The 26,973-nt window shown below is 28.8% G+C and overlaps 1 protein-coding gene across 1 annotated transcript in view; it reads left to right on the plus strand.

Annotated features, from left to right (window-relative positions):
* The first annotated feature begins 7,541 nt into the window (after window positions 1-7,541).
* LOC123260001 (extracellular serine/threonine protein CG31145) overlaps window positions 7,542-26,973 on the plus strand; it is a 57,546-nt gene continuing 38,114 nt past the window's right edge. Inside the window, exon 1 of the mRNA XM_044720891.1 lies at window positions 7,542-10,009. Within this exon, the coding sequence (XP_044576826.1) occupies window positions 9,495-10,009 (515 nt within the window). The 5' untranslated portion in view covers window positions 7,542-9,494. The remainder of the gene's footprint in view (window positions 10,010-26,973) is intronic.

Raw genomic sequence — 26,973 nt, forward strand, 5'->3', positions numbered from 1 at the left:
GAGGCAGGTTTTATGCTCACAATACGAGAGACGAGAGAAGTGCATCGTGTGCAGAAAAAAAAAATAATAATAAGTAAATAAATAAATAAAGAAAAGAGTGTGAAGAGACCCTACAGGAGGTCAAACAGTTTATTTATTATATTTATAAAATAGCCATTTCTATTTATGAAATTGCACATCGGAATCAAATGACAGCAAAATAATATTTTCGCTCGTTGACGCTGACGCTTTTATTATTTTTATTTCTATTTCTGTTATGTTATGTTATTTAATTTACATTCTAAATAAAAATAAAAGCGCTGTCATTTTTTTGGAACAAAAACAATTTTTGATCAATTCATGACCTTAGCCTCACTATTTATTTACGAATTCATTTTTTTTTTTTTTAAGTTTAACTTTAAGCTGTGAGTTCAGTCGTGAAAAATATGTAATATATTATCCGTTATACCTTTTAAATTACTTAACTCAACTTCTTCAACGTTATATACGTGTTTGACTTGTTTTTCTCCGTGATTTAGAGATCTTTCGCCATCGATCATATCATATCTTATATTATCTTTCTCTTGGTTTTGTTTGAATAATTTTTTATCATTATCATTATTTGTTTTTTTGAATCTTTCGGTCGGATATGGTACATTGACGCGTCTTTCTCTTGGTATAATATCACGGATTCCGTAACGTCAAAAGTAATATCTCATTGTAGAGCAAGCGAAAACTTGGCGGGGACATGCCCGATCGCACTCAAATCAATTTACAAACTTTCCCGGATAAAATAGGAGGTGAGGTTCTCGACCCGACTTTTTACTTTTTCACGCTCTTCATACTCTCGTTTGTCTATTACCTTAAATTTTCATTTTTCGATTTATATAATTCATTGAATAATGTCTTACGACACTCAATGCTCAGTCGGGAGAATAACAATTCAGTTAATACTTCGTTTTATTTCTCTTAAATCAATTTCCAGTGGTTGGTTATTGTCAATTAAGTTTATTCTGAGGATTACATTCATTGAAATAATAATCACTTTGAATAATCTGTCAATCTTATGTAAAATTAGGGGATTTAAACCACATTATTTTAACAACATGTCAAGTTAAAAATTTAACTCCTGTTATCCGGTTCTACTAATTATATAAAAATATATTTTTACATGATAAGATTGTCTCTGGATATAATATAATATAATTCAGAACGTGGGTGTTTAAAATTATTACAATTAAAACAATTAAACTCTTATTAAATTCGTGACGTTTCGTCTCTATACAGAAAAAGAGTTAATCTAAATTAAAAAAATAATTTTGAAGAATTTTATCCGATTGATTTGAGTAGAAAAATTCTTATATACATCGGCTGTTATTTGTTACAGTTTACTTTTTTCCGTGTAAGCTAAAAAATTTTTCTTGGCTTAAGTAAATTGATTCAAGTTAAATTTTTTAAAGTGTATTTATTTGGACTTTATCGAGCTAAAAAAAAAAAAAAAAAACAATGGAAACATTACCTCATTATTTATAAAAAGTCATTCTACAAAAAAATTTTTCTTTAATTATTTAAGAAAATTAAATTGTTGATAAATAATTGTTTTACGAGAATTAAATACTTTGAGGAATAAAAAATAAATAAAAACAATGACTTATTTTTTATACAATAAAGTATTTAATTATTGATAAATAAATTAATTTTTTAAAAAATTTTATAAAATGACTTTATATCAATAATGACATATAATGTTTCTATTGTATTTTTCAGAGCTTGATAAAGTGTAAATAAATATACAAGAAACGTAGCAAATTTAACAAGAGTTTAATTATCTTGATAATAATTCCAAATAACCGTGATCTGAATTATATTAAATAATTTTACTTTTTTTTTTATATCAAAATTTACACAAGTTTTATTTGGACAAATTTTTAATTAAACACTTAAAAAAAAATGTGAGCCGTGATGGGTTGCCTGGCAGATGTGAAACATCTTGTGTGTACAAGTAATATGCATAAAAGATAATATTATTACAGGAATTAAATATAGCCTAATGAAAAAATGAAGTATTACGAATTTCTTACAGAAAATGGTAACTTTATTTAATAAACATTTATTTACATGTGATATAAAAATTCGATATTAATATCAAGTGGCCACAATTTAAATATTTTCATCTGTGACTTCAGTAATAGTTATATTCGATGTTTCCTTTGTCGGTATTACTGTGACGATTGGTCGATGATAACTAAAGTACGTTACAAAAGTATTGGATGAAACATTTGCAATTGAAATTCTTTTTGAAGAAATGTCATTAATGGCATTGATTCAGCTCTTGCAAAATTTACATTAAAATCTCCAACTAAAATTAATGAACTCAAATATTAGTTAATTATTGCAATATATGACTAAAGATTTGCAAATATAAATTTTATTAATAAATTTTTCCATATTAATTCCTTCATGAATAATAAAAAAATAATTAATTGAAGATAATATTAATATAATTTATATAATTATTAATCTTAATATAATTTATATAATTACTAATATGATTAATATGAATATAATTAATTAAATATAAAAATATAATAATTACATTTATGGACACTTGAAAAATACGATCTACTTACTGATGACTTGGTAGTATGCCATAGTGTAGTTTCACTTTCTTTGCACAAGGTTGATCACGTTGATCTTCTGAGTTATCACTATCACACATATTTTATTGTCAAAAATTAAAATAAAAATGTTTCACATCAAAATTAAATAAAATGCAGGTTATGTGTACCGTAGTAAACAACAACGTCGAACTGAGTGAGAAGCCACACCGTACACTCTACTACATATAAAATATATATATAAATGTATGCCTCAGTATAGCGTGGCGACCCGTCGCCACGGCAAGCGTCGCCACGCCAACAATTCGGTTTACAAGTGAGCCTATAGATGTTTCACATAAAAAATGTAATGAGTATCTGACAATAGTTGTCTTTACATTAAAACAAAAGTTGGGTTTAATTATTATTTTTTTTTTTAACAGAAAAGAATAGTAGTTTAGCGTAAGCTTATCTCGTAACCGTAACATTAACAGAATAAGTGTAAGCGACAGTGAGTATTTCTGGCAGCACGCCGACTATTACTTATTCTTAAAATAAATTGTTGACGAAATAAGGGAGTGTAACCGTCTTGACACTATACTATTTATTTTGTTCTCTTTATTTACTGTCACGTTTATATTAAATTTATTAACAATATCATTTAAACACTTTTTTTATTTTTAATCCTAATTGTTGTGCAATAAATAGTGACGCCAATGTAGCAACACCCGGTAAATATTTGTCACAGATTTAATTAAAACATGTAATTTGTCTTATTTCTGATGCATCTGCTTACTCTGACTAATAATTTACCAGGCGTATTTAATGGTCTAATTTTGTTGCATAGTTCAGATATTTAATTAGATTTTATTTTCTGAGATAGTCATCATGTGTTGCTAAATAGTTTTGAATTATACACGGAAAAAAAAATTTCGTTCTGGTAACGTAACTGTAGAGTTACCACAACTATACACAGTTTACTATTCATTGTAGAGTTTCAGTAACAAAATGTTATTTAGTTCTGATAACTCAATGTTGTTGAGCTCTCAGAGCTCTACGGGATTGTTCTCAGAGCCAAACGGTATAGTTGAGAGCGCTCTACGTTGCGCAGTAGTAGAGTGCACCGACATATTTCATAACCTTCTAAAATGCCAAACATAATTATTTTGTTAGTAATCTATATTATTAAAAATATATGAGGACAATTAAGTTCCCAATTTATTTATTTAAGGAAATAGGTTTTTTTTTTTTGTCAAATTGAATTTCGTTAGAACAGTTTTGTATTTATGGTTTTTCAAGGTTCATTTGCAGTGACTATTAATTTAATTTATTAGTTGAATATATTGTGATAAGTGATAAGTTATCGGAATACATTAAAAAGACCCAATTTAACACAAAATAAAATTTGTTTTCGTTTATTTATCTTTTCTCGTGCATATACGCTAATGATTTTATGTCCAATATTTATTGATATAATTAAGAAAATAAAATAATTTTGTGACGACCATATTTTTATTTTACAAATAATTTTTATTTGTAATATAAGTTCTATTATTATTTTATTTCTATTATAATACTATTCTTATTTGTCATATACAATTATTGTTGGCAATATAAATTCATTCTGCTGCATGTATTTATTAAATTATCAATGCTAAATCGTAAAAAAAAAAATTATTAAGCAGACTTCCAAAAATTTGTTATAGTCTCAGAACGATCCTGTAGAGTTGTGAGAGGTAAATAACGTTTAGCTCTCAGAGCTCAACGATGTAGAGTTGCAGGAGCCAAACGGTATTGTTACTAGGTTAACCTACTGGAGCTTTTTACAACTAACTAACTACTATAGAGTTCCTATAGCAATAGTATTTTTCTTACCTAGGGCAGGAAAATAAGAAATGTCTCAGATTACACGTAATTGTTGACCGAGGCGAAGCCGAGGTCGACAAACATGTGATCTGAGGTTTTCTTATTTCCTGCCCGTGGTGAGAATACTATTTTTCTCCTCGACATTTTCATTTAGCACAGCGGGCGGAAAATTGACGCTTTCCGCCCGGAGGGGAGAAAAATTTTTTTCTCCGTGTATGATTACAATATCGAGCTTATTTATATAAATTTAAATTTTAATAATAAAAATTTTTGTTACCAAGAAAATAAAAAGATAATCTTAAAATTTATAAAGTTTACAGAGGATTTTATTTTAAAATCTCAAAAACATTATACGGGTAACATGAAAATGTTTATACATACTTTTGTATAGATGTATACGCGATAGTTCAATTCGATATTCGCTGTTAAATCCAGAGAAACGAATAAGATGACTGGATAACAGTCATATTCATCCGTGTACGAAGAATCGAATCGCTTTTATGACACCTATATCTTTTTGCAACTTCTACTATACAATGCAAGAGTGTGAGTGCTAGTTCGAGTGCCCCTTTCAACAACTGTAGATTTATATTATATGTATATATAATACCTATATGTATATATAGTTGTGCCAGAATTACTATTGGAAATCCATCCGATGGAATCTTAGAGTATTCCTACCTTCCTTTTTTTTTGATGGGCTTCTTAGGAAATCGCATTGTAATGCATACGTCATAACGTCATAAGTCACTAAGTTACCAATTTCGTGAATATTATCAGAAATTTAAATATTTATGCTTTCTGAATCGTACAATAAATGTATCAATAGAATAAGCTGTTTATTTATTATTGGAAATTTTTATTTTTTTTTGGAAATCAAAATGTAATTTGGTCTTTTAAAATTTAATTCGGATAGGAAAGGTTAAAAATTTCTTTCAAAAATTAATTAAATACTTTTTGAAATATATTTGAAAAAGAAATTTATTTTTTTCAAGATTTTTTTTGCTATTTCAAATAAAAAAATTTTTTTTCTTTTATATAAATTAGTTTGGTAATTTTTAGAATATGTTAAAGTAAAAAAATTTATATTTTAATAAAAATTTCAAAGTTCTTGAAAGCCAATTAATTATTTTTACTTTAAGACAATTATTTTTAGTCAAAGAAATATATTGTATCAATTGAAGATAAAGATCTCTTCAGCCAAGAAATCAAAATTCAAGGCAAAAAATTCTTAAAGCAAAACCAACCGATTATCTTACAATAATCTTATTATTCAAAGATAATTTTCTATCAGCGTTGAAAAAAAAGTAATAGACTCAATTAATCTACGCTTTAAAAAAAAAATTAATGCTTATGATAAAAATTTTTTTTTGTTCAGAGATAATAACTATTTTCTGCGGTATCTTACTTTTAATATTACATCTGAAATATTTAACTGGAAGCTGATTCTCGGGTTGGTAAAAACATGCTCGTTATGAGAAGCAATATATATATTTTTTAATACTATACACAATATAGCAGTAAGAGTATGTAGTGTCGAGAAAACGAGTTGGTAGAACTTAAATTATGCACGTACAAGGGCGCATTTTAAAGAGGACCAAAGCGTATATATATATATATAGCATAGTATAGTACACCAACAACACGGTACAGCATCATTGGTGGTACTTTGCACCCCTGCACTATTACACGCCACCCACCAGACTCCTTCCTTCACTATGCACTAGTTATATGTTATGTAGCACAGCACAGTAAAGTTAGATAGAGTTGAATATAAAGGAAAGAAAGAAGATAGATAGATAAAGATGTGACCTCTACTCAAACTCAAGATGGTCTTTATATATATGCAGTACGATAATATCACTGTAATGGATACTCTTGGAACATGATGGCAAAAACACCACTATCAAGTCGTTATACGTTGTACGTTATATCTACGACACTTGCCCATTATCGTATGTCTATATTTCGCCATTATGCCTGTGCTGTGGTGTACAAGTGTACACACTTCACGTCCCACACCTTGACCCTTTACCATAATTTTGCATAAACGCGGATCTACCTTTGCTATTTTGTTTTTAACATGTTGAAATATTTATGTTTGTATGCTCTATAAGGTTAATGATGTCTTTTTACGGAAAAAAAACTTTTATTTGGTATTAAAGAATACTTAATAATATATTATTGTTTTAGTTTTTATAAAATTGATAAATGTCGAATATTGAAATTTTAAGAGTAAAATTTTCTTCAATCAAATTATACTAGAAGCTTAAAAAATTTTTATTAAAAATTATCTCAGAAAAATTTCCCACTAAAGTTTTTTAAAAATCTAAAAAATTTATTGAATCATGAAAAATTTTTACTTTGAGTAAACATTTTGAATTTTTGACACTGATAAACTTGAACTAATTAAATTAATAAAAAGTATATCTCGGTCAACTTATAAATTAATTTAAAAAACCAGATGTGGATATCCTAAAAATAATTTTAATGAAATTTAAATCCATAAATAAATAAGCATATGTAAATAATGGTAGTGAAATAATTTAGTAGTAGGATAAAATATTCATGAAATAACTTGTCTGCTTGAGTAGTTATTGGATGACCTCTCTAAGCTTACTAAAGTTTGATAATATTCACTCTATAACTACTGCAGTTTAAATAATTTACCATTAAATTACCATTTAGCGTATTTCAATTGATAACTTCTTACAATTTTCCAATTTACTTCCTTAATTTAATTTATTTTGCCTCACAAAATTCCCCAGATATATAATTATCTGTCCACCAAAAATAATTAACTATTTATTATTAACCAATTTAAAAAATAAATAAAATAAAATATTTGTTGTTGCAGATTGAAAACCAGTCAAAAGTAATTTGAGAAGCAAAGAAAACTCGTAACTAGAAACTGTGATAAGTAACCGAGACTTATATACTTATACACTGAATTTAAGATAGTTTTCTTTAGTCTTGGCAAACGAAAACTTTTCAACGACTGCTCCTATATTCTTCCTATCTACTGTACTATACTATACTGTAACAGTATAAGAAAACCACAAGTGAGTACTGAGTATACTGAGTAGTGAGTAGTGAGTACTCAGCTTTATAACTAAAACTCGCGATATTCTGAAGACACGTGAGTTGATTTTGGTTGAAACTCTGGACAACGTGAAATGTCCATCGACAAGTTGGAATCGCGAGGAAGTAGTTTCAAACCACCTGATATTCTCAGATAGCTGTGCCAATAAATCTCAAAGTAATTCTAAGAGTAATAGTCGTAATAACAACAACAACAATCTTAACAATAATTACTTAAAAATATCAACTGGCTTCAATGTTGATGAAGACGATGGGACCAATAGCGCGAGATCTGGAGCGATATCGCGTAAATTCGATGAAACTTGGGTAGTTGCAGAAAAGCATAGCACGCCGTCGAAAGAATCCATCTCGTATATTAGTCGTAAAAACCCCTCGTGCAGCGTCCAAAGTTATAGTTATAGTTCATTGAGTTCAAGTAGCTCTTGCGGAGAAAGAAGCCGTCCCTCGGACATAAAACGTAGTGATTCATTTCTGAAGCGTTTTCGTGAAAATTGGCCCGGCTGCGAAAAATTCATTAAGAACATCCCGAGTTACGGGAAGAAACCTGGTCTATTCATCAAAAGTAAAGACACAGATCACCCAGTGCCTCCTGTTAGAAGAAAAAGACACAAAACAGAAAGAGGCATTTGTAATACCGATAATAATTTAATAATCCCCCAAAATCTGTTACTACCCAATGAACAAAAGGATAATTTAGTTACTGTTAGTTCAAAAAAGAAGGACACTATCGCAAACTATAATACTGACAATAGGCTTCTGTTGATCAACGCAAGTTACTCTAGTCACAAGGGAGGTTCGTCTTCGCAAGAGAGAGAGCATCGCCAAGAGTTTTCCCCTGGGTTACAAGGCTATTCGACTAGTCAACTACAATCTTCTCAGTGTATTAAACTCATACCCGACAGAAGCAAACTCTTAGAGCAGGATTACGAAAGACGAGTATCGAGATCACGAAGCATATCTACCGATGACGTTGACAACCTGATAAATTCTAATGATAACTTCAGTACCAGCAACGACAATAATAATTATTGTTATTATTCAAGTTCTTCACCAAGTAACTTGAAGTTACTGAAGAATAATCGAAAAGTTAAATCGGATTTGGACTTGAGTTACAGGCAAAGTCATTTGAATTCCAACTTATGTTTAAAACTAAAGAGGTCTCCGTCGCCTGAAAACAACGCACTGTATTCCGGTTCTGGGTCAGCTAAATACTCCGATATCATTCTGAGGTCAAGCGATAACTCGGTAAACGAGCTACGTTGTTTAAACTGGTCTAATTCGACAACTTTGCATTCATCAGTCTCATCGGGTTACTCGTTTTCGAATGTCAGTGATGGTGGGAAAGATATTATTGGTGATAGTTATTATGATGGTTACAGTAACACCAACAGTAGTGGATGTATAAATGATAATGAGCAAAAAGGAGGAAAAAAAGATTTGAAAGGTTCAGAAGATAATTTGTTAACAGGAAAAAGGGAAGGAGAAAAAGTTGAGCGTAAATCTAGCGTGAATCCATGCGCTAATAAAATAATTCAAGCGGAACAACAGGTAATTCATTCTCAGGAAACTAAAACAAAGTTTGATGATTACTGGCTAAAAGATAACGATCACTTGGACAAAGAATCGGCTTATTGTTCGTGTTCTTGCGACAGTTACACCGACTATTGTACCCACCGTTGGTCACAATGTTCAATTCAGGCGTCTAATTCAAATCCTGTCGGATTGGTCAGTGAAAGTAATTTAACAGTCATTGAATCTCGTAATTTACTTTCGGATGGACCTGAGGAGGAAAATGAAAGTGAAATAAAGGGTATAATAGGTAAACAATTAACTCTTAAGCAATCTCAACGAAGATTGACAGTCAGTCGCGAAAGTTACACTTTGGCGAATCGATTGGAAGACAGGAGTAACAATTTAAAGTCCCAGGTTGATAACAATAAAAATCCAAATATGAAGATCCTGATAAAAATAATGCGGATTCGGGAAAAAATAATATACGGATTCAGTGCATTCGCTATTCTGTTTACCCTGCTCTTGGTAATGGACCTTCAGATGGACTTGGGGTACAGTGGTCATCATTTAGTGCCCAGTCATGGCAGAGTTAGAATGCACGATGAACTTGGCCATGATACAGTGTACACTAACTTCCACCGTAAGTTTCTCCAAAGAGTTAATGCCAGCAAGGAATTAACAGCCAGTGACAATTCTATTGGTGGTGGTCCTAACTCTAGGGATAATACCGCAAATAATGGAGGTAGTGTTGTTGCAAGTGCTGATGTTGCTGCTCCCGGTAATATTATACGGGATAATACCAAAAGAGAACCGCTACATGATGAATTTGGTGACCTTGTTGATATATTAGTTAATGCGGATAATATTGACTTAGACACTGGTGTCGTAAGAATTAGTAATGAAGATTACAGTGATAATCCTACCATTGGAAATATACGAGGAATACCAATTAGGTAAGTTTTTCCTTTTTATTCTAACTTTTATGATTTCTTTTTCAAGTTTTTCGAGCATTGGCCAATGCTCGAAATGTTATCTTCAAAAGTTTTGTTGAATTAGATGATTTATTTATTTTTGTTAATATTACTTGGTATAATTCAACTCGACAGTTATTGTTATTACTTTTCTTTTTTTTTATTTTAGTTTGATTTTAATTTTAGTTTTGTTTTACTAAATTAATTATTCAACTGACTTTTGAAAACGACATTTGTTTGAATATCATAAAAAAATTAGAAAAACGGTTCACCCTAAAGGCCATCCCTGTAACTTTCCGCTAATTCAATTCCTGATGGGTGCTTAAAATTGGACTTATGACATTTTTGAGATTTTTGAACTCAAAATATAATTTATGTTATATTTTGAGCTCGCTGAGCTCAAAGAAATAATATTTCTATGCATTTGAGCTCTCCCAGCTCAAAAGTCTGATAGAAGTTTCATAGAACACTATTTTTGGAATTTTCAAACAGCAATAACTTTTGAATGGATCAACCAATTTTCACGCGGTTGGCGGCATTCGACGCAGTTTTATTATCCTCATAAGTTATTTTCAGGTTTTGATTAATGGAACCAAAAATTTCGGAGTAATCCTGAAAAAACACTTTTTTCGGTTTTCTTTCGTTCACGATATCTCTCAAATGAATCAACCGATTTCGACCAGCTTGGTGGCGATCGACGTGGTTTTTCAAGATTAAGGGCGGATTAGTTTTTGAAGTTGATCGATAAAGCCGTTTAAAAGTTATTCCAAAAAAACCACTTTCAAAAAAAATTTTTTTTTGAGATTTTTCAAAATTTCTCAAAATCTATCGGTTCAAATTCACAAGAAATATAAGGGTTTGAGGGAACACTTTAGAACGCCGTTTAGTAGATTCCGATCGGTTTAGTCGTTCAAAAGTTATAAGCGAGTCACATAGTCTATCTCTCTCTCACACACACACACACACACACACACACACACAACATCGCGGGGGTAGTCAGGGAAGCTTCCTATGACCTTAAAACGTCGAGATCTGATGAAAACTCGATTTTTTCAAAACGAGGTGAAAAAAATAACTTCCCGATTTTTGAAAATGTTCGATTTTCTTAGCGGGAAGTTAAAAATAATAACCAAGAAATGTCGCAGATTATTAAACAGGATATTCCTGATGAGTATTGATTCAAATTTTATTATAGAAACTAGAATGAACATGAATTTTAAAGCGTTTGTTAATATTTAAGTGGATTACCAAACAATTCTATTTTTCGACGATGTTTGAAATATTTAAATAACTTCAATAATATTTAGCAAAACTTTTGAATAATTCAAATATTATGTAGCAGTATTTTTAGTCGGGTAGTTTGTAATTACAGTTTAGTAGAGATAGAAGGTCTACAAGAAATTTACTTTATTTAGAAAATTTTTATCGTTTCTAGAAAAAAAAACGATTCAACGGCATTTTATGTTTACAAATAAAAAAAAAAGTAAAAAATGTCTGAAGAAAACAGTGAAAATAGATATGTATATGGTATGTTTTGCTCACAAATGAAAACACAAGATAATTACTGGTTTTTAGCACTTGGCATAATAATAAAGTGAACAAATAAGGTTTAACGAAGTTGAACTGAACGCTAAAAATAAACGACTAGCTACAGTATAGTATATTATTGTGTGATATGATAATTACCGCAAGACGTTTTCTGTACAATAGATATAGATGTCAGAAAACAAGACTACCTACTTATACTTAATAAAGTTATAAAGTACAGCGGTGTTCTTTTTGTAAGAGGAATTTCAGTTTCACTCCTATCGGTCTAGTTAGTTTTGAGTATTTAAATATAAACTTATACTTGTGCATAAATATACATATACACGAACTACCGTTGGGATTATAAGACGCCAAAGAGACTACCAAGTTGTACTATGTCAATGAAAATAAATTAAATTCGGGTCTTCGTACTTGAATAATTTATTTTAATTGAATTTAATTCGAAGTAATACTTCCCCTTGAGTTATTTCACTTCAATATATGCACTTGAATAAGAAATTTTCGGTCATTTTTTTCATTTATATTAAAAAATAAAAATTTGAAAGATTCAAATATCAATTTTCAATAAAAGTTTTCCTCTAATTAAAAATTTAACTGTCTGGAAATAAATAAAATTCGTAGAGCTCGCAGCTATTAAAAACTTTTAACGGTTCGCAATTTTATAATTCATGTAACATTCTGTACTTACGACGTTTCAATTTCATTTAATATTTATTAAAATAAATTACTCGCATTATTATTCATTTAAGGGCAGTAACTCAAATTAATTACGCTGTTCGTTTTTTAACCCATTTATTAATATGTATACTTTATTTATTTATTTATTTATTTATTTATTTATTTATTACTTGAAAACATCTCAACAGCCCGAAGGCCAATTACAGAGAATTCTGATTTACAATATGTAATACAAGAGGCGCGTTAACGGTTAGCAAAATACTTAACAATTATTGAGTTATTCAATAATAACAGAAACTTACATAGAATTTTAAAGAAATTTTAATACATTAATACACTAATGCTGGATGAAATTATTACATAATATAAGATATAATTTACATTATTATTAATATAAAGATATAATTTACAAACCTAATTGTTTTAGTGATACTATTTTCATCTAGTGTTAACTACCAGTGATGCAAGGGCACTGGGACTAATTGATGAAGAAGACTCAAGCAGGTCAAAATTATTACTTTGACGTACAATAATGTTACATGCATTAATCATTCTATATAATGGTGATGATGAAGTGAAATTATTTTTAATTTTTGGTGGATAGAAAGGCTGATCAGAGCGTAGTAATCTTTGAGGTACTTGTATAGGTATAATTTCAAGGAATCTGGGACATTCTATATTATTAGACAGAATGCTCGTCATAATAAGTACAGAAGCACAGATCCTTCTTTCTTCCAACGTTAAAAGATTTGTCTCTGCACACATGGCCAGGTAATCATTTCCCCTATCAGGATAACCTCCATATTTTTTAAATAAAAAGTATTTGACGAATTTTCTCTGGACTTTTTCAATGAGACTGATTTGCTTTTTATAAGTTGGTGACCACACTACAGATGCATATTCTAATCTTGATCTAACAAGTGATATATAAAGGGCTTTAACGGCATTCAGGTTCTTAAATTTTTTGGAAGACCGAATCACAAAACCGAGAATTTTAGTCGTTGAACGTACAAGATTTGTGTAATGATCATAGAAAGTTAACTGGTAGTCAAAAGTTATGCCTAGATCATTAACTGTTTGGACCCTATCTAAAGTCTTGCTGTCAATAGTGTAATCAAATAAAATTGAACAGTTAGATTTGTGAAATGATATTATTTTACACTTAGTCTTGTTTAGAAAAAGTTTATTATCCATACACCAACTGGCAAATATATTCAGATTATATTGTAAGAATTCACAATCATTGGAATTGCGTATGACATGATAGATCTTGGCATCATCAGCAAATAGATCAATGTAAACCGATAGCAACACATACTTCAAATATATACTATAAAATCACTTCGAAATTGATGACTATAAGCGAAAGAATTTTAATTAAAATTATAATGATAGTTATTCGATTTATTTGAAGTAAATAGATCTGTTCAATGGTAATTTGAATATTGAATTTATAAAAAACAAATATTTATATCGACAGAAAGCTATTTATGAATATCAGTATTTTATTCATCAAAATTTATCCTTTGAAGATTATAAAGGTTTTTCATGATGAACGGATGTAATATGCTATTCATAAATCCGTTTAATAACTTCAATTAAATCAATTCCTTTCAATTGAAATCCTTTCAAACTTTTAATTAAAAAATAACTCTATTAAAATTTTAAACAATACATTTAAAAAATATTTTTTAATTATTATTATTATTTTTCTTTCTAACAAAATTAGTTTTAAACATTTTTTACCGTTGAAAAAAAAACCCATAAATATTTACAGTAATTTTTTTTTCGCTCCATTCATGAACAGTATTTAATTACAATCCTCTATAAACAGACTGGTCATTAAAGATTCGCTGTCTTACTTTTAAACACACAACGGTAAACACCGCAATCGATGTAATCAATATTGTTAGCTAAAACTACAATTATCATTTTTACCGGATACTATCTAAATAATCAATTTAATTATTAACAATAACTACTATGTGCTACATAACAGTTATTTCCAGTGATTATTGTGATGATCATCGTGAATAAACTCCGTACTATATATTTATATACCGCATATATCCGACAAACTTCGCTTAGCTGAATCCAAATAATCGTTACCGTTGAAGCATTAATTCCTTCGATACTAAAACTTGCAAGATGAATAAACAGTTGATTTGTTTCAAATAAACATTGAATACATCAGTACAAGTTTGTGCCAGTAAACAGAAACCTATTGATCAAAAATTATACTACTAATAACGTTAATTGACAAGTTTGTTTTGACAAACATCCTCTAAAAGCTCGAGTATATCTTGATGGTTTGACCATTGAATTGTAAGCAGTAAATCCAAGAGCGAGGACAGTAAGAGCCGGACTAGCCTGTTGTCGTCGTTGTAGACATTCAGTTGCATGTGTTGTTGCTGTAGTCATAGTCATAGACGACGTTCTGTGTTCTGTGTCATAGAAGCATTGGAGATGCAGCATTGCTGCATTGTTTCTGAAATACTCTAGCCAACAATGCTATAATACCCTATTTCTGGGGAATACTGTGAATAGAAATACACTGGGGATGATACGATGAGCCCGCGGCTAGATTTCGCGACAGAATTCAAGAGGGAGGAACATGGTCATGGGGTTGAACTATTATATATACTTACACTAGTACTAGTACTGGTATATAGACTAGAAACATACTACTCACTACTCACTACTGTATACTGTTCATCGCGATGTAGTGTTTGCATAGAAATAATTCACGAGTCTTGGACGAGTAAACTCCGACTTCTGATGACGACTCATTAGCTTTTATACAGATGGTCTACCTGTGTGTACACATTGTGTTTGTACAGATCGCTTTGCATTGATACCCGGAAATCTTATTTGTTCGTTCTATCGTTATTTTAGTGGATAAAAAAACTGTTATACAGTTTTGTTTGATGTCTCGACTTTTTTTTTATGATGAACACGGAAAATAAGTCTTTTACTACTTTTTTTTTTTTTTTTTTTTTTTTTAATATTACAAGCTCGGTCATACTTGATTTGGTAAATAAAATAAAAAATTGTCATCGTGATTTTTTTTATTATTGAAATTTTAAGTTGGCAATTTATTGCACGACTCATAATGCGAAGCATCAGAGAGTGCTTTACCATCAAAAAATTTGTTTTGCCCCGATTTCGAAACTATTTAATTAATTACACGATTGATAATCTACGTATAATAGTTAAAAGAAAATTCCAAAATAGTTAAAAGAAAATTCGTGTCAATCAACTCAATTTTATATATATTTTCCTTTGAAAGTTTTTCATTTTATTGGCTATCCAGTCTAATACAACAATTTTTTTCTCTAATTACTTATTTCTCAATTTTCCGTTAAAAACACGATAACTTGCGTAAAAATTCATGAATTCAATCAGTTTTTTTTTTTTATTAGCTTGGCATTCCCTTTGTGGAGATCTCCATTGGAGATAGTCATCTTATTTAATGTTGTTTATTTGTTATTAACGAAAAACTAAAATTAATGAAAAAAATCCACACTTAGTGTGCATGATCAGTTTAAAACACCGCGCGAAACTTGAAATGAAAAAATAAATAAAAAAAGAAATTGTATTTAAAAGTATTAAAAAAAGTAGCAAACAAAAAAAATAGTAATATTTAAATAAAAAAAAATTAAATTAAATTAAATTAAAAAAAAATATTCTCTCAGAACATTAACTATTTTTTTTTTATTTATCGAACGAATGAGCATTATAAGTCGTGCACTTTTGGATTTGCCAAACTTTGATATAAAATATTTTTAAATGAAGCAGAAATATTCATTGAAAATTTGGTACCGGAGAAACAGAGTTCGAATCCCACAGCATTAAAAATTAGTTAATCATTTTTTGGAACTAAATATTTTTTTCAGTCACTTTAATTATTTGTTTGAATAATTTTACATTTTGGTGTGATAATAAAATTTCTAAGTCTACTGAAGCTGTATTAAAAAAAAATTTTTTTTCATGATTAGTCGCATCCTTATAAATAATGGAAAAAAGTACTTGATTATGGTATAATAGATATATAGGTGTAACGAAGCAAATCATGGACGATCATAAAGTGGATAGTACAGTATAGCAAGAAATCTCGAGAATTCATGACATAGACAGTGACTAGTAAAAAATCAACTCGTGGGTTGAGCTAGAACAGAAAGATTCATAGCTGTTTTCCTCGTGAAAAATACCCGATTTCCATTGTCCAAGAAAAGTTACACCACGTGAATTTATGTATCTATTTATTATATTCTTTATCGGAAGATAAACAATTTTTTATTTTGTACTTTTTGATACTTCTCTTAAGAAAAAAAAAATTGTTTATTCTGACTATATTTTCCAAGTCAAACTGTACTTTCACATCTAAAAAAAGTTGAGCGAAATTTCGTCACCTGCTTAGTATTCAAATAAATAAGGCTAAGATTGAATAACACTTGATTAAAAAAAATTACTTATAGTTATAATTATATATAATCAATAAATAGTAAATGTTAAAAAACGGAAACATGTTCATCGAGTATCGTACAAAGTGAACAAAAAATAAATTGGATGTTTAATAGCGCCGACACCAGTTATTAGGTACTCTTCGAGCTTAATACTACTCTTGATCATCAAGTGTATCGGGCAGTACAAATAAAAACCTGATTCTGCTTGACGCGTGAAAACACATAATACCACATACATAACCATCACATATATGTATATGATGTGACTTGTATGTTCAGATGTTATGTCGTAAGAAGGTAAAGTTGATTGAAGTGAATTCTTGATCACGTACACGCAACTTTTACATTTAGTTCTATTAAAGCAACGGAATTTTTTACGTTATTACGCTTTATTGCAGAACTTGAAAAAATATTATTTCATTTATACGTAACAACTAGTTCAGATATTTAAATCATTCATTTATTTTTAATTGATTATTTAATAGTTATAAATTCTCTCACTAGTTACTTTTTTATAAAAATTTGATCTTTAAAAAAATTTTTTACCAAGAAAATTATTTTGAATGGATTTTTTTAAATAAAACTTAAAAATTTCTTTTGTTTTCTAAGTTTTCGATCCAAAATTTATTATAAAATAAGAAAAAATTTTTTTTTTAAGTATAAAAAATAATTTTTACACCAAAAAACGCTTTAATAAACACATTTAAATTAATGATGATAATTTTTTTTCTACAAAATTAATCACTAGTACTCTTTTTAACAAAATAATTTAATACTAATTTTCCAATTTCATATGAAATAATTTTTATAATTAAATAAAAAAAAAATTTCATCAAGTTCCCTAATCTAGATTTCCCAGACGAACAAATAAAGTTTTCAAAAAGGTCAAAAATGATTCACAGATTCGGTAGAATCTGGCGCCAAGTTCCGTTCAAATCCGTTGTAAACGGAGCGCCAGACTACCGACTATGTTTACTGTAAGCAGAACGGTTTTCTGAGGCTGCGAAATTTTATTTAATTCTACGGTACTTTTTTACCCAATTTGTTTATCATAACAGTAATTCATAATTTATTTCACCGTATTAATTAATTATATTCACTTATAACAATTTATTTACTTGAAATTATTAAATTTTATCAGCACATACTATAGCTCGCTCACAAATTTCGATCCTGACTTTTTTTTGATGGAGAAAGGTCAGCGCCACAGACTAGATAAAATAAAAATGTGTAGTAATCCTCCTATAGATAAGCAACTACAGTTAAAAAAAGTAATTCACAGCTTACATTTACGGCCGCCAGGGTGCACTGGAATTACATCTACATAAACTGTAGCTTCAAGGGGATAGTTTGCAGTAAAAAATGCAGTCAACACGAGATTTAAGTTGTTATCAATTGTAAATTTTCATTATAATTACAAAAAATAATAAAATCCGAACAAAAACAGTTTCACTGTAAAAAAAGTCGCGCCAAGTCCACGTTCATAAGACTATTAGGAAAAAAAAATTTTTTTTTTCTTTACAAAAAGATACAAAATTAAAAAATTAAAAAATCCAAGTAACCGATATGATTGTTTTTGATTTTCGGAAATTAAAAAAAATTTTATAGTAAATTTAAAAATTAAAAAAAAAATTTTAGAACATACTTGGTGTGCGTCATTGTGTATTTCAATTTTTTTAAAGTCTTAGTAAATACACTGATAAAAGGATTTGTTTATAGTTAAAAATATTTGTTAATATTTAACAAATCATTTATTAGAGACCACTTTTTAGTCCTTAACAAATATTTCTTAGTATTTAAAAAGATTTATTAATATTTAATAAATGAATATCAGATTTGTTAAATACAAACAAATCATTTTAAATACTAAGAAATATTTGTTTGATACTAAAAAATGGTCTCTAATAAATGATTTGTTAACTATTAACAAATATTTTTTTAATACAAATAAATCCTTCTATCAGTGTAGATTTTACGAATTTCATTAAAAGTAAAATATTTTGCAACCACGGACACTAAATACGTTCTAAAATTTTTTTTTTAATTTTTAAATTTACAATAAAATTTTTTTTTAATTTTCGAAATTCATAAACAATCATATCGGTTACTTGGATTTTTTAATTTTTTTATTTTGTATCTTTTTGTAAAGAAAAAAAAAAATTTTTTTTTCCTAATAGTCTTATCAACGTGGACTTGGCGCGACTTTTTCTACAGTGAAACTGTTTTTGTTCGGATTTAATTGACACGAACTAGATTTACATATAATAAGTAATTAGTAATTGTAATAACCTGATAAACTTTTTTGAATTCAAAACTTTATGACATATTGTAATCGAGTTTATTAAATAGTTAAATAAAATTATGAATTTAAAACTTACGATCTAAATTATTCAACTAAACTATTAAAAACTTCTTGATCAAACTATAAACTGTCAAATGTCAGTCCAACAAAAAACATAATGCGTCTGAGTTTTATAAATAATTTATAAACTAAAAAGATTATACTATTATTTATTCACTGACATGTATTTTGAATTTAAATATCGACAGGTAGTTTAGACAATAACATGTTTATCAATGTCACACTAGTTAACACGCTGAGTCTAATGTATGTTAATACGGATTGTTGTACGTCGAACAATTCTCAATTAGAGTGGCCTAGAAAGTTCAACTACTTTAGAGTTTAAAATAAAAATTAAAAGTAAAACAAACTTTCCTATAAACAAAACAAAGTTTACACAATATAACAGTACAGAAGCGTGGAAATAAACTCGTCACGTATGACTTATGAATTAAACCACTTGATTCAAATCTTATACACTAAGTGAGATTCAAAAGTGATTTAATGCGCTAAATGTATATTTATATTTATATTTTATGTTTGTTTTATTTATGAAGATTTAACTTTGTCGAGTAAATACTAAATGCAAGTGAAGTGGATCACTCAAGTGGATAGTTCAAGGCATTACATGCTAATATGCTCCGCCATAAAATACTTCATTTATATTAACTCTTCTTGTAGACTACAAAATATTAGACAAGATTATTGTTGTGTATTTTGCATTATGCCTGCGATTTCGAAGAATCAAGAATCTACCACGAATAAAATGTAATACAGGAGAAACAATTGCTCGCACGACCGCAAAATAATTTACAATATCATACTATTATTATTATTATTATTATTATATTATGTGAAAAGAATATTTGCGTCCTGGTTACCATGACACAATTCTTTATTGCTTATTTATCGACTTAATTTTACTTTGTTTTTTTGTCATTATTTGCAAATTAGAAATCTAATTAATTATTTGTCGCTTCGAGGTTCACTTCACAGTCACGAAATAGGTAATCGATTGTATTTGCTCTACGGAAAATAATTGTTTGGTATTGACTCGGACAAATTATAGGGACCTCGAAAATTAATAAACTCTATCGGGGGGGGGGGGGGGGAATGATAGTTATTAAGAAAATATTTAAAAAATTATTTATGTATTCATTTTAGGCTGTAATTGTAAATTAAATTAACAATTAATTTACAAGATAAAAAAATCTTATGGAAAAATTGTGACGTTTATGGTCAAAGTTTTTGTTTTTAATTAATTGGTTTATTTTGTGATTTTAATTGGCTCGTTATAAAAATGATGAATTAATTTATTTATATCGGTAAAAAAAATTTTTTAAGGACAGGATTAATATTTTTATCTTTAAATTGTGAAATCTAATTTATTTGACAATCAGGATTCGAATATCCGATGCTAATTGATCGAATTAATATTAATAAAATTAGTAAATTGATTTATTTATTCCCAGGAACAAATATTCAATCTCTTGGCTGATAATTTGTAATTATTTATTAATTCAGTTAATGGCCAGAGAGGTTATTTTTTAACCTTTTGATGGCAATTGACCGCAATTTTAATCGTTTTTAATTAATGATTATATAATATTATTTATTAAAATTAAAATCTAAATATATTAATTCTATCATTGAATTTAATAATGTTCCAATATACTTACCCTAAGACAAATTAAACTTGAATAAATTTTGATCATGTTCAAATATTTTATTTCACAATTTAAATAAGTTTCTTTTTAATTTATAGTAAAATTTACGTTTTATCACATTTTTTTCATTATTTATAACTTATTTTTTTACCCTCCGGGCGTAAAGCGTCAACTTTAGCCCTGCTGCGCGAAACGAAGTTGCCGTTTTTCGCCTTCATCGGGGAAAAAAATAGTATACACTCCTCGGGAAGTAAATAAGAAAGCCTCAGATTACATGTAATTGTTGACCGAGGCTTTGCTTCGGTCAACAATTACATGTGATCTGAGACATTTCTTACTTTACTTTCCTAGGGGTGTAATATACTATTACTAAAAAAACACTACAAAAAGTAACTTTAGTTAATTACGAACATAAAAATTAGAAGTATCTTCAATACAAAACTAACAACGTAAGTTCTCATGTAATTAAAACTTGTTTTAGTTTGTTTAAGCATTAAATAGTTTAAGGAATAATTGTAAAATTTTTATGGGTTCAATAAAATAAACATTTATAAACAAAAAAAAACACCAGTTCTCGTCTGATCACTGAAGATAAGCAGCATTGGGCGTGGTTAGTACTTGGATGGGTGACCGCTTGAGAACACCACGTGTTGTTGTCATTTTTTTTTTCCTAATTTACTAAAGCCACTATTTCACCCAAATTTTTTTGCGCGTAAAAAAATTTAAATTAAAAACTAAAAAAATTACAACCAATTTTATTTCCACCGTGAAAATAATCACCGTCCATCCATTTCATGTATAAAACTAAAAAATCTGAAAATTATACTCAGATACCCGGGGGAGCAGCAAGTCCGTTATTCAAAGCATACGAATGCAAATTCGAATTTCCAAGTGATTTCCATAGTGTGAATAAGGCTCGTGTAGAACTTTACACACATCTACGGCATTTATACATTAACACGTAACATGTGGATTTCTAAAAGCACCAACCTATACTTGAATTTGATATTCCGTGCATCGTCACATATATCAGTAGTTTATACGATCGGCAGTGTTCAAGTTGTCATTTCTCTCTAAATAATAAACCTTCGGATAACATAATAATGATCCTTGACATCTACAATACTTACCTGTGCCTCAAAATATTCACATATGCATTGCAAATATCCATGTCCACACATGTGGACGTATACCCACGTACATATACCGAACTAATGTCACCGGCACTACTAACTTATCGCATAGAATGTGACAGCATGTATATGTCAACATGTTTTGATTTTAGAATAGCTGGGTTATATTCGGCACATATAAGCGTATAATATCATAGATGCATTTGTATATTTACACACGTCCATGCAATGTGACTTAACATATGATGTGTGATTAAGTGTGAATAGTACAGAGCATACTTGAGCGGGGATAACTTACCATACAGCATGTCGAATTCTCTTAGAGTACGCATGAGTACTTGTATATGTTGGTATATGTTGTACATATATCACAGCACAAAATGTGATCAACCTGAACATCTCCACGCATGTGAATGTATGATATGTATGTATGGATATTTTCAGCAGATTTTATTATGGGATTCAGAGTATATATTGATGTATGCAGATGCGGATTGAGAATATGCAGAGGGGAAAGTAGCGAGTGGTGCAGGTGACAAAGCTGAAATTATTGAGACCGGATTCGGCGTCCTGGGTGATTTCTGGTAACATAAAATGACTCACGTTACAATTAATCTTGCATTACTGTGTTGAGCGCGAATGTGTTTACAGTGAGGTTTTAATGTAAATGGTAGGTGGACTCGGCATGGACCCTCGTTGGATTATATGTATAGGGTATATTGTGTATTGTAGACTGTAGATTGCAGATTAGGTTGTTTGGTTTGGTTTGAGTATGTGAATGTGATGCCGCTAGAGTTAGTTACGCTTAACGTCGTGATCGGGATGATAATCATCACATTGTGGGGTTACCACCTCGTGCAAATAGACGCGATTGACATCATGTCAGGTGAGGATCAACTAGAGATTTATTGACCGAGGATTTTACTCCGACATTTCATGACATTGATTATTGTGTCAATTATTTTATTGGATTATTCAGTAGTCGCTTTTTTTTAGTAGATTTCATAAAAATCTAATTATTGCAGTCGTCCTCATAGCGCAACTTTAAAAAAATTCAGCTATTTTCTAACTTAGCTTGACAAACTAAGTCAGAAAATATCGTTCGTTCAAAAGTTTATATATATACATGCGGCTTATCAGTATGATAACGTTTACAATTTCTAACCGATTTTTCTCAAATTCAACATGCTTTATCAATCGATAAAGACTAAGTTTAAGTTCGAAAATGAACTTAATCCAGCGAGTAATTTGAAAATGTCAGGATTTTAAAATTTTGAAAATCGTAAAAATTGATGTTTTTACCACGTTAACTTGGTATAATTACTGAACTAGAAAAGATATTGAAATTCAATAAATTGCATCTTAAAGCTCTTTTATTAAGCTTCGATTTTCACTCTTTAGAAGTGGTACACGGAGAAAAAAGTATTGCTATTGTAGCGATCCAGTGGATCGTGAACGTAGTATTGTGATTAGCTCAAAACAGTATTGTCATTTTCATAATATTATAACCTCTGATATACTCAATACTTCGGATTCTTATATTCACTTGCCGTGGTATGTGAATATGTCAAAACGTATTGTGATCATAAAGAAACGTTTCCTCACTACAGCGAAACGGATCGTGATTATCACGATCCACGACGCCTTCAGCGCCACCACGCATAACCAAGTCTGAAACTTACGAGTGGATTTGTTTACAATTTTGGTGATGAAATAGTGATAATTACATCAATTAGTGAATTAATAATAATAGCGATATAGATGACTGGGTTGTTTATAAATTACTCGAGTGAAATCTTAAAAAACTTGTGTCGATTTTTGAAGGCTAGTAAAGAAATAAATCTTCCTATGTTAAATGTGTTAATGCTGTGTCCCATTAAAAATTTTTTTTCTTATGATAAAAATATTTGCCTCTTTTAAATGAATACTTCGATAATACAAATTTCTAGACTAATAATAATAATATTTGTAAAAATAAAAAAAAAAGTCATATGAGATAAATTCCAACAGTACTGCTGTAAGTCATTATTTAAACATTTTTAAACCTAACCCAATTCTTGACTGTCATAATCTACACAAAAATTTTTAACTAATCAAGCTACAAAAGGAATTTGTATTCATGTTAATAACAATAATATACCAAAAAAATAATAATTTACAATAAAATATAATTAATATTTAATTCAAGACAACTAATCATCTATAAACTATAGCAATATAGACACTCGATATCCGAATCCATGTGGATCGTGATAATCACGATCCACTAGATTAGGCATATGCGCATCTAAAGTATAGTCATGCGGGGATCGTGATCATCACTATACTGTATCGTGGTAATAGCAATACTTTTTTTTCCGTGTAATAGCCTCAATATTACTCATTTTATAGCTCGTTCAAAGAAACAATTTTACTGTTGCAGCCGTTTTATAATTTTTTACTGTTTACTAGTATAAACATGATGTAGATTTAAATTAATTATTGATTTTTTTTTAATTAAAGAATTAAGATATTTATTATTATTAATATTATTTTATTAGAAATAAATTTTCTTTATTTGAGAAATCTACTTCCATTTCGGCTGCCGAATGGCCTTTTTTGATACTGTAGTTTGTCATGAGAAAAAGTTTGAAAGGCAAAACACGCTGATGAAATGGATTTAGAGGAAAACTTTTGTTTTTTATGGTATCAGAAAGTTGTTTTTACATGATGATAAATTTTGATTTGGTTAGTCTACAAACTGTGAACAAGAGGGAGTATACGAATGAAAAAAATGGATGTTCGTAATTAAATAGAGTTGATTAATAAAGAGTTACATTCTGTAGGGATTTGAATGAAAAAATTTGAAAAATGGTTGGTTCTGCCGACCATCCGAGAACTTTCAGTTATTTCCAGGCCTAGAACGCTCGAAAATTTGCCTATTACGAATTTTGAGCTTTTCAATCTCATCAATCAAATTTTTATACATTGATCATTTTATCATTTTTTTTTTTTTTTTTAGTTTTGTGATTGAGTTGGATGTAAACGGAAATCTATTTAAAAAAAAATCTGCCTGTAGTACAAATATAGCTACACATACAATTACATTTATGAAAAACTCTTCTTATACATTTAATAGTTAATTAAATAATTAAATTACTTTTGACATCAGAATTTTATTTTACTAAATGAAGAAACTTGATTTTATTTATCAACAAAAGTAAAATTAGTTGGGAAAACTCATTGGTATTAATTAAAAATCAGTGAGTTGTAATATCGTGTAATTATTTTTAATTTCATTATTTAACTCACTGAGGTGTACATCACATATTTTTTTTTAATAAAAAATAAGCATTTATAAAACTCGTGTATTTATGCGGTCCTTGATTCTTCAATAACTTTAATAAATGCACTCTCTTTTTACACAAAGTCGTTTAATTTCGATATTCATCTCTCTTGCGCTCGTTTTTTTTTTTATTACTTTCAAAATACCGAGTAAATTTAATTTATACCAAAATTTATTTTCCATTCGCGAACTGAAAACTAAAACGTAAAAAAAATGTACGATTTGACACATGCGCGATAAATTTATTATATTTGAAGGAAAGAGTAATAGAATTGGAAAATAATAAAAATAATAGAATAAAGAGTATGAAGATGTATCAGCTGGCAAAACTTTTTCACAATTGTCACGCGCGCAAACGCTAAATAAAACAACTAAAAAATTTATATAATAACACTTATTGTTTTTTGCGGCTGATTGTTCTCAACAGTTTTCGTCACGTGCGAACACTAGATCGTTTGGATTCCCGTTAGACTTTGTTATTTATGTCTATATTTTTTTATCTTCTTCGTCTTAGTCTACGATAATATATATAATCTCGATGTAATAAGTAGTAAACACGGAAATTACTTGTCTATTATTATGTGAGACTGTGGGAATCTTTTCCTAAACAGCTTATTAATTAATTTAATTGGCTTTTAATAATTTTTCATGTTTGTTATTATTATTATTATTATTATTATTATTATTATTATTATTATTATTATTATTATTATTATTATTATTATTATTATTGATTAGAAAAAAAATTCAACTTTTTTATCCCTTGTCATAAATACTTATTGAATCCAAAGTCCTTTTACTCTGTTATGTGAATAAATTTCCAGTACATCGCGTGCAATTTTCATCGACAGGTGTATGAATAATAATTTTATATTCAAAGTGGACGTATCTCAATATCTTTCTCTTTCTCTTTTTCTGTCTTGTCTCTTGAGTTGAATTTATTTGTATCCTCTTTGCATTTTATGAAAACCAACGACCGATATATGTACTTTGAATCCAACTCACGATAATGCTTTCAGAAAAAAATTATATCTTTCTTAAAAAATAAAAAAAATAATATCGAGACAAAATATAAATAATAATCAATTTTTTTAAATACAATTCTTTTAAATTTTCATCGACAATAAAGTGTAACAATTTTTTTACGTGACTGAAAGTGAAGGTCTTTAGAAAAGCTCAAGTTCAGTAAACTCTTTCGTGAAGGTTCTTTTCTCTACTTAGACGCAATAATAAAAGGATGGTTCTCGACAAATATTTGACCAAAGTGTCTGCGCTATCTCATCTGATATCGTTAAAATTTAGTGTATCATCACGGTTAAATTTAAAAATAAAATCTTATTTTTTATACTACCTTATCATTAGTATTTTGTTTTATTATTAATAATCGTTAACCATTATTGATGAAAATGTTCAATAAAGAAATAATTAATGTCCTACGCAGAAAATTTTTTATAAAAAAATAATTTGTCATTCACAGATTTTTTCTTTGCTTTAATACCAGCTCTACATATCACTTAATTAAATTATCCGAAATTTTAAATAAATTAGAATAAAGTAGATATCATGAAAAAAAGGATTTCTACCTATATGAAAATAAATTTTTTCTTTTAAATCCAGATTAAAGCACTTTTTTCATCACACTCGCAAATTTTTTTTGTCATGCATCAGCGTAAAAGCAAGTAAATTTATTACCAAGGCAACTAGAGCGAAAATAAAATACCGACAAAAAAATATCATGAGTATGATTTTTTTTTGTTTTTCAAGAGAGAAAGGGTATCGCTTATTAGT

Source organism: Cotesia glomerata, linkage group LG2 (genome assembly GCF_020080835.1).
Source record: "Cotesia glomerata isolate CgM1 linkage group LG2, MPM_Cglom_v2.3, whole genome shotgun sequence".
Classification (NCBI taxonomy): Eukaryota; Metazoa; Arthropoda; class Insecta; order Hymenoptera; family Braconidae; genus Cotesia; species Cotesia glomerata.